Source organism: Hibiscus syriacus, unplaced genomic scaffold, assembly GCF_006381635.1.
Source record: "Hibiscus syriacus cultivar Baekdansim isolate YM2019G1 unplaced genomic scaffold, ASM638163v2 tig00018999_pilon, whole genome shotgun sequence".
NCBI lineage: Eukaryota > Viridiplantae > Streptophyta > Magnoliopsida > Malvales > Malvaceae > Hibiscus > Hibiscus syriacus.
Genome location: NW_024062458.1, coordinates 384,351 through 399,294, shown reverse-complemented (window position 1 = coordinate 399,294; position 14,944 = coordinate 384,351). Strand labels below are relative to the sequence as shown.

Sequence of the window (14,944 nt, the reverse complement as noted above, 5' to 3'; positions counted from 1 at the left end):
AGTCCCAAGTGCTTAAGGGAGCTGAGTGGATTTGATTGAAAATTAATATAAAGCAGCCAAAGTACTTTCCCTATGCATCTTGCAGGAAAAAGAAAAAAAATTAGTTGATCCTATTCCCATATGAAATGGGGGTAAGGAGAGGTAAGGTAGTAGTTTGCCCCAACGCCAGGTTGAGAGTAACTTTCGTGAAAGACCTCCGTTATGAATTGCCCTCAGTGAGACTCGATTTCACGACCACAAGATTAAAAATTTTACGCTCTATCAATAAAAAGAAATGATCCTTTAAAAAAAGAAAGTGGACAGTTTTTTTCCCCTTTCAATAAAAAGGGTTTGTTTTACTTTATATATTGCTCCATGCTGCTTTTAAAATTGTTTGACAAATTGGTGGTGGGACCAAACCTTAATATGTGCATTGTGCTACCAATGCGGTGGCCACCGGTGTTTTTTCATGAAGCTTGCAGCAACAGCAAACAACAATGGAGCCAGAATGGCAAAGCAGGTTTCAGATCAATCGAAGTTCCTGCTTCTTTCCATTTTCATCGCGAGTTTTAGACCCGACAATGGATAAGAGACGCGGTTCGTGACCGACCCTTCCAACGATGTCGTCTCCGAGGTCCGGAATTCTTACTTTGAGAATCATTAAAAAGGGGGTTTGGCAGAAGGAAAGATGGAATGGAAGAACGAGATGCTTTGATTAGTGGTTCTTAATCATGGTTTAGTCAAGATTCTATTATCATCAGTCAACTGATTAAACTACCATTTACTTTCTTCCTCTTCTGTTTTAGTAAGCAACGAGTGATCAAAATATAAACCAGATTTTGCACAAAAAGGCATCACCATTAAGCAGAGACTAATTAAACTAGTAAAAGGCATGCAAAAGTAAGTCGGACAAAGCAACATTTGACATGGCATTATTGTCCAAATCAACTGCTTCCACCTTGCTCATATATGCATCCATTTAAACCACAACACAATTCGTAAGCAACAAGAAGATCCTTATAGATTTCATCACAGTTCGAAGCAAGGAAATCTGAATTATTATTATCAAATTCAAGCCTCTATAGGAACACACAATCAATCCAAGAATAGAAGGTGACAACAGATGATGCATACACACGGCTAGACTAGAATTAACTTAAACACCGACGCTTCTTCGTGTAAATGAGCTTATCTTTTTGGTTCAATAATTCGGAATTTGAATGAAGAAATCACAAAACCACCCTAACTGAGCTCTCTTTATAGAGGAAACTATGGACTGAATTGCATCTCCAAGATATACACATCAACGCTTCGTATTCATCTCATTTAACTAATAATAATACCTTCATTTCCTCTTTCGTCAATGAATTTATTGATGTTGCATTGACTGCATCTGGACAAGAGTGTTGTATGATGTTCCAAATTGAGAACCGGGAAGAGTTTCTCTAAGCAAATTTTGTTCCTCAATCTCCGGTTCGTACGATGAAATCCCGGAGAAAGGGGGCAGGAAAGCATTGGGATTACTCATCTGGTCGAAAACCATAGGTGCTCCCTCGTTTTGTTGTTTCCACTCGAAATCAATCTCTTTACTTGTGGCCGGTTTCGCCAGCTGCTGTGCCTGTATGACTGTAGAAGAATCATTCGGAGACAATCGCTTGCAGTGATCCGGTGAAGAAGAGGGAGTATCGGGGATGTTAACCGTCGTGATATCATGGATACTGGACCTCCTCTTGTCTTTCCCTCCATTAAGATGCCTGATGAAGTACTTTTGAGCATGACTGGCCACCTGAGTCGGAGTCCGACTCGTCACGAAATTCCGCGAAATGTTCCTCCAATCCCCTTTACCGTACTTCTTAAGCCCCATTAGAAATTGCCTGTCCATCAATCATCAAAATCAAACACCATAAGCAACAAGGAACAAAAAGACACACTGTCTGTCTACCAACCACATTGTCAACATCCATAACAATTGCAAGAATCAAACAGCAAACTCCATTCCTACCATAAATTCCAGCATGATCATAATCAAAAGAAACCCAGAATTTTACCTGTGTTCTTCTTCAGTCCACGGCACACCTTTCTTCCTTTCTTGATCACAAGATCTTGACCCTGTGCCTCCTTTGCCACCTGGAGTGTAATGGTGTCTGAATCCATCGAAGCCTTGACCATCATTAACCCACTCCAATGTAAAAGAATCATGGTTGTAACCAGGGATTGGTATGAGACCAGCCTCTATATCGCTCACATCTTCTTCCAATTCCCTGTACTGTTTGATGACATCTCCAACTGTTTTACCAGGAATCATGGCGGCCACCTTAATCCAACGATCAGGGGTATCTTTATCATACAAAGCAAGGGCATTTTCAAAGCACTTGTTCTCTTCAGGAGTCCATTTGGTATCTTTACTCTCTTGGAACAACCAATTGGATGTGTGCAGATAAGAGGCTGGAGAAAGAATTTCAAGTCCCCTATTCATCATAATATAAAGATGATTTACCCGTACACAAGCACAGAAAAAGGAAAGGAAAAAACTTTGCTTTTCTCCCCCCCCCCACCCCCCTTGAATGAAATGTTCAAAGAGAGAGAGAAACAAGCAGAGAAGAAGAGAAGTTTTGAATTAACAAACGAAATATCAAATCATTGAAAGCATTTAAAGGGAATCCGCTGAGTACCCCTTTTCTTCCTATAAGTTGAGGAATCTCAAAAAGGTTAATTTTCCAAAACCCGAGGAAAATTAGAGAAATGGTAGGGAAAATAATGAAAATAAAAAACAGATCTTGATGGAAACCCCTAGATATACATAGCAGATCCAACATCAAATACTCCAAATTATAACAAGAAAAACAACATACAGATCAAAATTCAAAAACCCAAATCACAGGGAAAAAAAAGTAAATTCATGGAAGTAGGGGGTTCTAGAGAATCGGGGAGCTAAAAGTGGGGAAAATGAAAAATGAAACCTTTTGCTATTTTTGTCTTGGGTTTAATAATCCCTTTGGAAAGTAAAGCAAAAGTAAAGAGACGAATCATATGAGCACTGTTTTGACTTTTGAGTTAATCTCTGTACTCGTTTATTATATATGTATGGAACAGAGAATTAAGAGAATGAAAGTGAAGGCAGAGAGAAAGAAGAGAAGGGTCAAAGGTGCTGAATTGTGATTGGTGCGGGTGAGAAATGGAGATTGTGGGCGCTACTGTGGGTGGCCAAAGCACGGTCTTTTTTTCATAGAATATTACAAAGGAAAGGTGAAGAGCCAACGAGAGAAAATATTATAAGTAGGTGATGGTAAACGACAACATTGAATTTATAATATAATATTTTTCGCTGAATTTTCCTGTGAGTAGATTTGTAAACGAATCGAACACACATGAACGGTTGTATGTTCATGTTCGTTCATTTAATAAATAAACGAACACGAACATAAAAGAATAAATATTTTTTGGTTCATGTTCATTCATTTAATAAATAAACGAACATAAATGAACACAAACATAAACGTTGGAGACCCTACCTTCCATTGTTCTTTCATGAAAAATAGTCGACAATGCAAATCAACCAAATCTACAGTGATAAATAACGTAAGAGCTGATTAGCAGTGATGAAATATTTGAAGATATCAGATATTTCGATCGATCTTTTAAAGATATTAAATGATTCACACAACTTTAATTTAACGCTATAACATTTATCTTAGTGGTCCATGATTACATATGAACAATCATTTTCCACTGCGTTATTCTAATAAATTCGTCAGCTAAAAGTTATATGACATCAATGTTAGACTTTAGTGAGATCTGTTAATAATGATCATTTTAATTGACAGAGTAGAAAATTTAACAGCATGAAGATTTCGAACGGTACAAATTGGACTACAAGGCAATAACATAGATCTGAAATCTCTCTGATGCTACATATCTAACTGATATTATAGCTAAACCACCATTCAAAATTTTAACGTACCTAAAGTCTACTCCACAACTAAAGGTCACACAAGGACTATGAAAACAAAAGTTCATTGTCAAAGTGTATTTTCTACTTATTAATGGGTTCTTCCTGGAAAACCCATTACTTCCGCTATTACACTCTTTTTCAGAAATTGCATAGAAACCTTTGTTTTGTTTTTTTGGCAAATTCTATATATTTTTCTCTTGACTGATGCTCATATACTTCTGATTGTTACCTTTATCTTCCCATCTATTTCTAGAAACAAGTATGATATTTTCTTGAGTTTTAGATGTGAATATACCCACAATAACTTTACATATCAACTATTAAGCCAAATAAAACAGAGAAAGAGTGTTATGATTGAGGATAAAATTTAGAAGAATTTTAGGGTTTTTAGAAAGAGAGAAATTTAGATACAGAAAATGTGCTTCATTCATCACATAAATCCTCAAAAGATCGGTACAAATTATATATCTACAGTACCAGTTGTCAAACAGAATCTCTAACAAAATAACCACCCTATGCTGACTCACCATTCCCTCTTCTTTCCCCATACTCTTCTAACAGACCCAAGCCCAACTTAAAAGCCCAACAGTAATTAAAAGAAAATTATCATATAGACCCATTAACCCCTCATATACCTCAGCCGACTCCCCTAATCTCTTCAATTCCCAATTCCTCAGATACCTCGATCCCTAGCCTTCCAGTAAAATCCCTAATTTCCTTCGAGATTTTCCCCAATTTCTGTTGTTGCTTCCCAACTCTTGCCTTCGCGATTTTCCCCAAATCAACACGATCAAACCCTAACCTTCCTGTCATCATAACAATACCCCCTTCTCCAGATGATTCTTGTCCCCAAGGATTGAACTGAGGGAATTATTATCTCAATACTGTATAATCCTCCCAAGTTGCCTCTGTCTCTCCCATATTTGTCCACTGAATGAGCAGTTGAATGACTGCGTGATTCTGTCTTGTAATCACTCGTTGATCCAAAACAAGGGCTGGATAAATCTTCAATTGTCCATCCGATGCGACCTCTAGAGGATCGATCGAGATAAGTCCTTTGTTCCCCACTTTTTTCTTAAGTAAACTCACGTGAAAAACTGGGTAGATCTTCGAATTTGCTGGCAACTCTAGTTTATAAGCAACTTTACCAATTCTGCTTTGTATCTTGTAGGGTCCAAAATAACGAGCAGCAAGCTTCAAATTTCTTTTGAGGGCCAGTGATGTTTGTCTATAGGGTTGAAGCTTCAGGTAAACTTCATCGCCAACTTGAAACTCCCTGTCTGTTCGATGCTTGTCACTCATCTGCTTCATTCTGTTTGAAGCTTTAAGTAATTGTTCTCGTAGTAGTGAATTTAACCGTTCCCTGTGTTGCATGACATCTTTCACTGCTTCCACCCTAGATTCTGTTGTCCATGTCACATTAGGAGCTTTATACCCATATAAAGCTTCAAATGGTGTCATCTGTAGAGCAGAGTGATAGTTAGTATTGTACCACCACTCAGCATGAGCTAACCATTTGGACCAAGTCTTTGGTTTCAAGAAACACATACACCTCAAATACTATTCCAAGCACTGATTCAACCTCTCTGTCTGGCCATCTATCTCAGGATGATAGACAGTACTAAATAAAGTAGTTGAACCCAATTGCTTCATTAATTCTTGCCAAAACAGACTAGTAAAAGATTTGTCCCTATCAGAAATAGCCACCTTAGTAGGACCATGTAACTTATAAACCTGATCAATATAAACTCTAGCAACTTCCACTACTGTATAGGGATGAGATAATGGCATAAAATGAGCATATTTAGTGAATTTATCAATCACCACTAAAATGCAATTATACTTTGTTGAAGGTGGCAATCCTTCAATGAAGTCCATTGTAATCACTTCCACAGCATTGTTTGGAACTGCAATAGGTTGTAATAACCCTGGCTTAGAAATATGTTCTATTTTAGTCCTCTGACAGATATCACACTGCTGTATATGCTCCTGAACTTGAATTTTCATCCTTGGCCAGAAAAAAATAAGACTTAATTTTCTGATAAGTAGCTTGAATACCTGAGTGACCTCCTTGTGGTGAATCATGCAAAGCCATAATTATATTCTGCCTCAAATTCCCTTTGCTGCCCACATAAATCCTATTTTTGAAATACAAGACTCCTTTCAGTAATTTCCAGTCCTGTAATTGATCTGGATTAATAACCAGAATAGGTTTATTTTCTTGAGCTAGAGCATCTTCTTCATAACTCTTTTCAATATCTTGTACCCAAGTAGGAGTTATAACAGTAACTCCCATTTGAACAAATTCACCAGAATCCATTTGTTTTCTAGAGAGTGCATCTGTAGCTTTGTTAGACTTACCCTTCCTGTACTGAATAATATAATCCAACCCCAATAACTTTGTAAGTCCCTTTCTCTGAATAGTTGTAGTTAACTTCTGTTCAAGTAAATGTTTCAAGGACTCATGATCTGTTTTAATGACAAAAGAACTATTCTCTAGATAATGCCTCCAATGGGAAACTGCCATCAAAATGGCCAAATACTCCTTCTCATAGATTGAGAGATATACATGCTTAGGACCTAAAGCTTTACTCAAATAGGCTATAGGTCTTCCTGCTTGAGAAAGAACAGCTCCAATCCCTTTAGAACTAGCATCAGTTTCCAAAAAAAAATTCTGCTCAAAATTAGGCAAAGCCAAAACTGGAGCATTACACATAACTTCCTTTAGCTTTTCAAAGGCTGTAATAGCTTCTTGAGACCAATAAAACCCATCCTTTTTTAACATATTGGTTAAAGGCTTACTCAGTTCCCCATATCCTCTGATTAATTTTCTGTAGTATCCAGTTAAACCCAAAAATCCTCTTAAAGCTTTCAGATTTTTAGGCAAAGGCCAGTGCTGCATGGCTTTAATTTTGGTAGGATATATAGCCACCCCATCAGCTGATATTAAATGCCCTAGATATTCCACTTGCTGCTGTCCAAAGAAGCACTTACTTCTTTTAGCATATAACCTGTTTTTCAACAGCACTTCCAACACTGTTCTCAGGTGCTGTTTATGCTCTGCCAAGCTAGGACTGTAAACCAATATATCATCAAAAAATACAAGAACAAACTTCCTTAAATATGCTCCAAACAAATTATTCATTAAAGCCTGAAAAGTAGCTGGAGCATTAGTAAGGCCAAATGGCATTACTTTAAATTCATAGTGTCCTTGATGAGTCCTAAAAGCAGTCTTGTAAATATCTTCCTCCTTGATTCTAATTTGCCAATATCCATACCTCAAATCAATTTTCGAGAAGAAAGCAGCCCCATTCAATTCATCTAACAAATCCTCCACTATAGGAATAGGTAACTTATTTTTAACCGTAGCAGAATTAAGTTTCCTATAATCCACACAAAATCTCCAAGTTCCATCTTTCTTTTTAATAAGTAAACATGGAGAAGCAAAAGGACTTTTACTCACCTGAATAATAGAAGAGGACAGCATCTCAGCAATCTATTTTTTAACTTCAGCCTTATGATGATGAGCAAATCTATAAGGTCTAAGGTTTACTGGTTGTGTTCCCTGTTTAAGGACAATTGCATGATCATGTTGTCTACTAGGAGGCATTCCTCTTGGTTCTTCAAAAACTTCTTTAAACTCTTCTAATAGGTCTTCTAATGGTAAAGGAATTTCACTGCCTTCTACTTCAACACTTAACAAATAAATCTCCCCATTCAATTCAGTGTCTTTCTCTGCTAATTTCTATAATTTCTCACCTGTGATAGATCTGATTAATGGCAGCTTCTGAGACCCTTTTATAACTACAGTTTCTCCATTCTTCTCAAAACTGATAGTTTTAGTTTTAAAATCCATCATTATAGGGCTTAATTCTTCCATCCAATCCACTCCCAAAACCATATCACTACCTCCCAAAGCTAATACTCTGAAGTCATGCTGAAAATCATAGCATTGCATCTTCCAGCTCACCTTATTACTCTTAGCAGTACTGAACAACTTCTCACCATTAGCTACTGTAATGACTAATGGTTGGGTATGTACTAATTCAACCCCTTCCTTGGCCCATTTAGGAGTTACAAAACTATGGGTTCTGCCACTATCAATTAGCACATTAATAGGTTTTCCTTTGATAAAACCTTGGATCCTCAGGGTAGTATGTCCTACATTCCCTGTAATAGCATTAATAGAAATTTCCAAGGTCTCTTTAGCTTGATCTTCCCCCTCTCCAGTCTCTCCTTCTATTAATTCTTGTTCAGCAGAATCAGTAGGTTCCTCTTCCTCCATACAGTTGAGCTGTCTCACTTTGCACTGATGTCCTGGAGCAAATTTTTCCCCACATTTAAAACACAAGTTATTGGCTCTCCTGTAATCCAATAAATTATGTTTGGTACTAGTATTAGGAGGAACTGTCTTAGGCAAAAAATCCCTTATTCCCACTGCTCTGTTGAATATTTGAGGGATTATAAGAAAAATTTTTGTTAGCCACTTTACACTTCTTCCCTTCAATCTCATTAGCCAATTCATAAAGTTTTGTTTGCCTGTAAGCTTCAGATAAATTCTTGGGCTCTAACACCTTCACCTTATGCTTTAATTCTTCCTTGAGACCACTAATAAAGCTGGAAACAAAATAAGCCTCCCCCAGATACATGTTCTGTTGCAATAAATAGGGTTTTAGCTCTTCAAATTTTTCTTGATATTCATCTACACTCCCCTTCTGCATCAACTTATTGAATTCTTCAATAATATCATAATAGTTTCTGTCCCCAAATCTGAGACACAAATCAGCCTCAAATTCCTGCCAAGTAACTCTATATTTCTGCAATATGTAACCATCAAACCAGGTTTCAGCCTTCCCTACTAAGTACATAGTAGCTATTTCCAGTTTTTGCTCATCTGGAATTCCAAACAGATTAAAGAACTTCTGACATTTCCTAATCCAGCCCCTGGAATTGTTACCATCAAACATTGGTAACTCCAATTTGGGTCTCTGTAACACAGCACTTGTATTCCCAAAAGGGTTTTTACAGTAGCTTCTAGTATCAACATATTCATCTCCCCCCCCTTAGTCTCACTAGAACTACCCATCCTATTTTCTTCTTGCAACTTTGAATTAACAGTTTGATGACCAGTAAACCCCACAGGTTTAGAAGCTAATATTCCTGGTTTATTCGGTTTAAAAGTATACTTCTCGTGCTCGCTAAGAACCTTAATCAAGCAGGGTTGTTTACCTCCATTTTTATCCTGTTTCTCAACTGCTGTTGGTTGGTTCTTCACTAACTGAGGTGAATCCTTCTCCTCAGCTGCTTGATTGACCATCTGCAGGATTCTCTGCAAATACCCCCTGTTCTCAATCAATCCTTCTTCTAATGATTGAATCCTTCCTTCCAACACAACTTTCTGCTCGGTCCACCACGATGGTAAAGATTCCTCTTTCCCTTCCATGGTCTGTTCTGGTACCTCACTGGTTCCAGTCTTCTGCATCTTCCTTGTCTTTCCCAGCGTGAACTACTTGATTTTTTTTTGGATCACAAAACACAGCTCTGATTACCAATTGTTATGATTGAGGATGAAATTTAGAAGAATTTTAGGGTTTTCAGAAAGAGAGAAATTTAGATACAGAAAATGTGCTTCATTCATCACATAAATCCTCAAAAGATCGGTACCAATTATATATCTACAGTACCAGCTGTCAAACAGAATCTCTAACAAAATAACCACCCTATGCTGACTCACCATTCCCTCTTCTTTCCCCATACTCTTCTAACAGACCCAAGCCCAACTTAAAAGCCCAACAGTAATTAAAAGAAAATTATCATATAGACCAATTAACCCCTCATATACCTCAGCCGACTCCCCTAATCTCTTCAATTCCCAATTCCTCAGATACCTCGATCCCTAGCCTTCCAGTAAAATCCCTAATTTCCTTCGAGATTTTCCCCAATTTCTGTTGTTGCTTCCCAACTCTTCCCTTCGCGATTTTCCCCAAATCAACACGATCAAACCCTAACCTTCTTGTCATCATAACAAAGAGATGAAAACATACCTGTAAAACTTCAGATTGCATTATAATATAACTTGTTTTGAAGCTTTCACCGATCGTCTCCACTCTCCAGTGAACACTAGGGTTTGGGGAAAAGGGGGTGAATATAGGTGCGAGGTGCCTCACGGGTTAACATATTGGATTTAATCTCCAAATAAAATTGGGTTAATTATGAAGTTGGTCATCATAATATCAGATTAATTCATATTTTTAAGATACTTACAAATTGGTCACCAAAATTGATTTAAGAAGATTTGGTTAAACATAAATGAACGAACATAACCGAACGAACATAACCGAACGTTCATGGACGTAAATGAACGAACGAGACCTATGTTCATGTTCGTTTATTTAATTAAACGAACACAAAATCTTGTTCATGTTCGTTCATTTAATAAATAAACGCACATAAACGAACTTCCCGCCGCACGGTTCATGAACGGCTCGTTGAACGTTCAGTTCATTTACAGGCCTACCTGTGAGATAAGATCTTCCACGATGAGTGATGCTTATAATTATTCTTAACTTAAATAATTTAATAATTATAATTATATTAAAAGTAAAATTAAATTTTAATTAATTATTAAATTTTAAATAAATCTTTATTTTTTTAATATTTTCAGAATAAATTGTAGTACGCTACGGCATGTGACAAGTGCTATAGAATTTTCCACCAATTCAATGTAATTTTTCCAACTTTATTATCCCTCTTCTCTTTATATATAAAGAGATATAATATACATTTATTATGTGTATTTTTTAGTTTTATATATTTTTAAGAGTGTTGAATAAGTGAAAATATATTATTAAGATTAACTGTAAAAATAAGAAGATATTTACATAAAAAAGATAATCTCGGCCGTCTATTTTTACTCATCCAACGGCCCTAAAAAGTGTAAAACTAAAATTTTTAATATAGATGTATGGGATTGAGTGAAAAATAAACGGTTAAGATTATCTTCTTTTTTTATAAATATTTTCTCATCCAACAATACTAAAAATGTATAAAACTGAAAATTTTACTCTATCTAATTGGAAAGGTGAAAATATACCATTAAGACTATCTTTTTTCTAATATATTCTCATCCAACTATCCTGAAAATGTGTAAAATTAAAAAGTTTTACTCTAGATGCAAGTGGATAAGTGAAAATAGACAATTAAAATTATCTATTTTTTCGAGTGTGAATATTTTCTCATCCAGCAATCTTAAAAAAGATATCAGAATATGATTTTAATACTAAAAGATGATTTTTAATGTTGGATATCTATTTTTCATATTTATAAATTTGTATTTAAAAATTAAAATTTGTCAAAATGAATTTTAAATTTTTAAGTAAAATATCATCAAAAATATTTTTAAAGTGTTTTAACTTCAAATATTTTTTAAGGGTTAAAAATAATACTTGAAAGATTTTTTTATAACATTCTTCTTAATAAAATTGTTTTAAAACTCATTTTGACATATTCTAAATTTTAAATATAAATTTATAAACTTTAAAATCTATAACAGTTTAATAATACTTATTATATCAAAATTAAATATAAAATTAGCAAATAAATTTAATGATTTATATTTGAGACTTGTAATTATTATTTTCAATAATAACATCTACAAAATTAAAACTTTTAATTATGAATGCAATGAGTGTTACTATTAGTATTTTTTTTAGATAGCCTGACTGATTAAAGGGAAATGTATATTTAGAATCTCTTTTAGTCAATGACAACGTAAACATCCTGAAGAAACAATTGTTTGAATTCATGATTTTAGAAAAGATCAATACTCTTTTTTGTCATTGCGATCGTAAAATGAAATAAGTATTGAATGTATGGAGTTTTAAATTTTGGGTAAATTACACGTTTAGTACATATACTATCAGTTTTGGTTTATTTTAATACCTAAACTTTTTATTTTTCAAAACTATATCTAAAATTTAGTTTTTGTTTCATTTTAGCACCTGCTTAAAAACTTTAGTTTTTATTTCATTTTAGTATCACCGTTCAAAATTTAATGTTAAGTTTTGGGAAAAAAATTGCAAGTTTATATAATAAAACGGACAAAAACGAATAGTTTAGGTACTAAACACGTTAAGTTTTTAACGTTGGGGGTACTAAAATGAAATGAAAGCTAAACGTTAGATATGATTTAGAAAAATTGAAAGTTTATGTACTAAAACGAATCAAAACTGATAGTTTGGATATTAAATTTATAGTTTACCCTTAATTTTTGTAGAAATAAGTATTTACAAAGATGGTGGAGAGACACATGTGTATGGTATACAATAATACAAAATGAACTATCAAATGTTATTTTATTTGAAAAAGAATGGAAAAGAAATTCATAAAGATGATCGTCTTCCACTTAGGCTCTTAAGGGTTTAATATGGGGCTGTTGGGAGCGATAATGATTGCTTAACCAATCTAGTAATCTTTCTATTTATAGAAAGATTCCTTTTTCTTTATTAAATTAATTTTGTACAAATTTGGTATGTTGCTTAATAACTTATACCTCAAAGATTTTTCGATTAATCTAAAGTGATTATAAGGTATTGTTTGTTCAAAATCTTTCTTAATCATTGACAATGCACACATAGCCTGCATACGAACTGCTCGAACCTAGAATCTTTAAGGAGAATGATATTTCTTTAATTACTGAAATCGCTGAATGAATTCATAATTCGAGAAAACTTTAAATCTTTAATCACTGACATATTTTTTTAATCAATTTGTAATGTATAGTTACATGTAACATATAAATAAAAAGATAATCATATTCATATGATCAAATTAACAAAGTTGGTATTTCTTTTAAATTCATATGCATATCAAGCATCCCTAAATATGCCATACACTTATATATCATACATGTGCCCATATTAATTAGAGAAAATAACTTCAGTGACCAAAAATCTCAGATAATATACGATTTTGACCAACTTTTTTTGGATTTGCGAAAATGACCAACAAAATCGCAATGTGATCTCTAATTCGCATTGCGATCTCCACTATCGCAAATTCGCGTTCCATTTCGCGTTGCGATAGTTGAAAATCGCGTTGCGATTTTCCATTTTCGTTGCGATAGTCTACAATGTCGTTGCGATTTTCCAAATTCGTTGCGATAGTCTACAGTTGTTGTTGCGAAAGTCTACAGTTGTCGTTGCGATTTTCCAAATTCGTTGCGATAGTTAAAAAAAAAGATTTTGTTTCTTAAGAATTTTCTCTAAAAAGATAGTATCCGCGCGGACGTGTCGAAGACACGTATTACCACGACCACGACCACGACCCGACCTGAGACGAGACGGATGGCGGCGACGGCGCGCGAGAGTCCCCCTTGTTCTCTATCACTCAACAAGGAAGTGGGAAAGCCAAGCCTTAAATACCATTCCCAATAGTGTTTCCAATACTATGTGGGATTTGAGCATTACCAACACTTGTTCCCAATACTATGTGGGATTGAGCCTTAAATAGTGATATTATTTTTGAATGTTTTGCTTAAAATTGCAATAATCGCGATTGATTGTAGATTGACTTTTAATTATGACATATTTAATCGTATAATACTAATGCAATTGGTTGCTAATTCAGTTGTTTTAAGGTGCATGATTGTTAATTGTTTCCTGAAATAATCACATTGTATTGGAAACAAGTGTTGGTAATGCTCAATCCCACATAGTATTGGAAATACTATTGAGAATGGTATTTAAGGCTTGGCTTTCCCACTTCCTTGTTGAGTGATAGAGAACAAGGAGGACTCTCGCGCGCCGCCGCCGCCGTCCATCTCGTCTCGTCTCGGGTCGGGGTTGTGGTCGTGGTAATACGTGTCTTCGACACGTCCGCGCGGATACTATATTTTTAGAGAAAATTCTTAAGAAACAAAATCTTTTTTTTAACTATCGCAACGCGAACTGGAAAATCGCAACGCGAACTGGAAAATTGCAACGCGAAATGGAAAATCGCAACGCGATTTTCAACTATCGCAACGCGAACTGGAAAATCGCAACGCGAAATGAAAAATCGCAACGAATTTGGAAAATCGCAACGGCAACTGTAGACTATCGCAACGAATTTGGAAAATCGCAACGACAACTGTAGACTATCGCAACGCGAACTGGAAAATCGCAACGCGAAATGGAAAATCGCAATGCGAAATGGAAAATCGCAACGCGATTTTCAACTATCGCAACGCGATTTTCAATTATCGCAACGCGAAATGCAACGCGAATTTGCGATAGTGGAGATCGCAATGCGAATTAGAGATCGCATTGCGATTTTGTTGGTCATTTTCGCAAATCCAAAAAAAGTTGATCAAAATCGTATATTATCTGGAATTTTTGGTCACTGAGGTTATTTTCTCTATTAATTATCATATAATTATATCATCAACACTTATACAAAATATTATTATTAAATTAATTGAAACTTACGATTTTTGTACTTAAATATAGTTAGAAAATAGAGGCGAAGCTCTATGGGGCACTAATCCCTGTAAAAATTTATATATTTGATATATTTTTGTCTAATAGTATTTTGGTTCATGTAAAAGTAAGCATTTAAAATTTAAAAATATAAAGATTTATTAAATATTTAATCAAGTAGGGACCGAACTAAAGAAAGATAATCACATATTCTTAAATTTTTTGGTCTAATAACAATTTAGGTCATTGTAAGTTTAAATATTAGACAAATTAAGTATTGTCTTATGAATTTTAAGGTTTTTTTTATTAATATGGGGTGAGTACAAAACATTATATGTTTAAAGATAACTCTCAACCATTTGATATTAAACACTTATACCCCGACATTCTTGGTACTCAAACTCGAGACCTCAAAAGAATAACAACAATTACTTTACTACTAAGATCGTTTGGTTCGTACTTAAATTTAAATACTTATTAGGATATTGTACTTTTTCTTAAAAACTTTAATATTTCGGCCTATTTTAATATTTAATCTTGACTTTATCCCTATTAG

General features: G+C 34.8%; 1 protein-coding gene across 1 annotated transcript; it reads right to left on the bottom strand.

Annotated features, from left to right (window-relative positions):
- Positions 1–914: 914 nt before the first annotated feature.
- On the bottom strand, positions 915–2,892 carry LOC120209504 (transcription factor DIVARICATA-like). The gene is made up of 2 exons (XM_039208502.1): positions 2,028–2,892; positions 915–1,853 (listed from the first exon to the last, which is right to left on the bottom strand). The coding sequence occupies exons 1-2, from the start codon at positions 2,456–2,458 to the stop codon at positions 1,349–1,351; spliced, it is 936 nt and encodes a 311-aa protein (XP_039064433.1). The 5' UTR covers positions 2,459–2,892; the 3' UTR covers positions 915–1,348.
- Between the last annotated feature and the right edge of the window lie 12,052 nt (positions 2,893–14,944).

Excerpts from the sequence above, each read along its gene's own strand:
- LOC120209504 (XM_039208502.1), bottom strand. The coding sequence starts at position 2,458 with ATGATGAATAGGGGACTTGAAATTCTTTCTCCAGCCTCTTATCTGCAC. Across the intron at positions 1,854-2,027 it reads TGGACTGAAGAAGAACACAG|GCAATTTCTAATGGGGCTTA; the intron begins GTAAAATTCTGG and ends ATTGATGGACAG.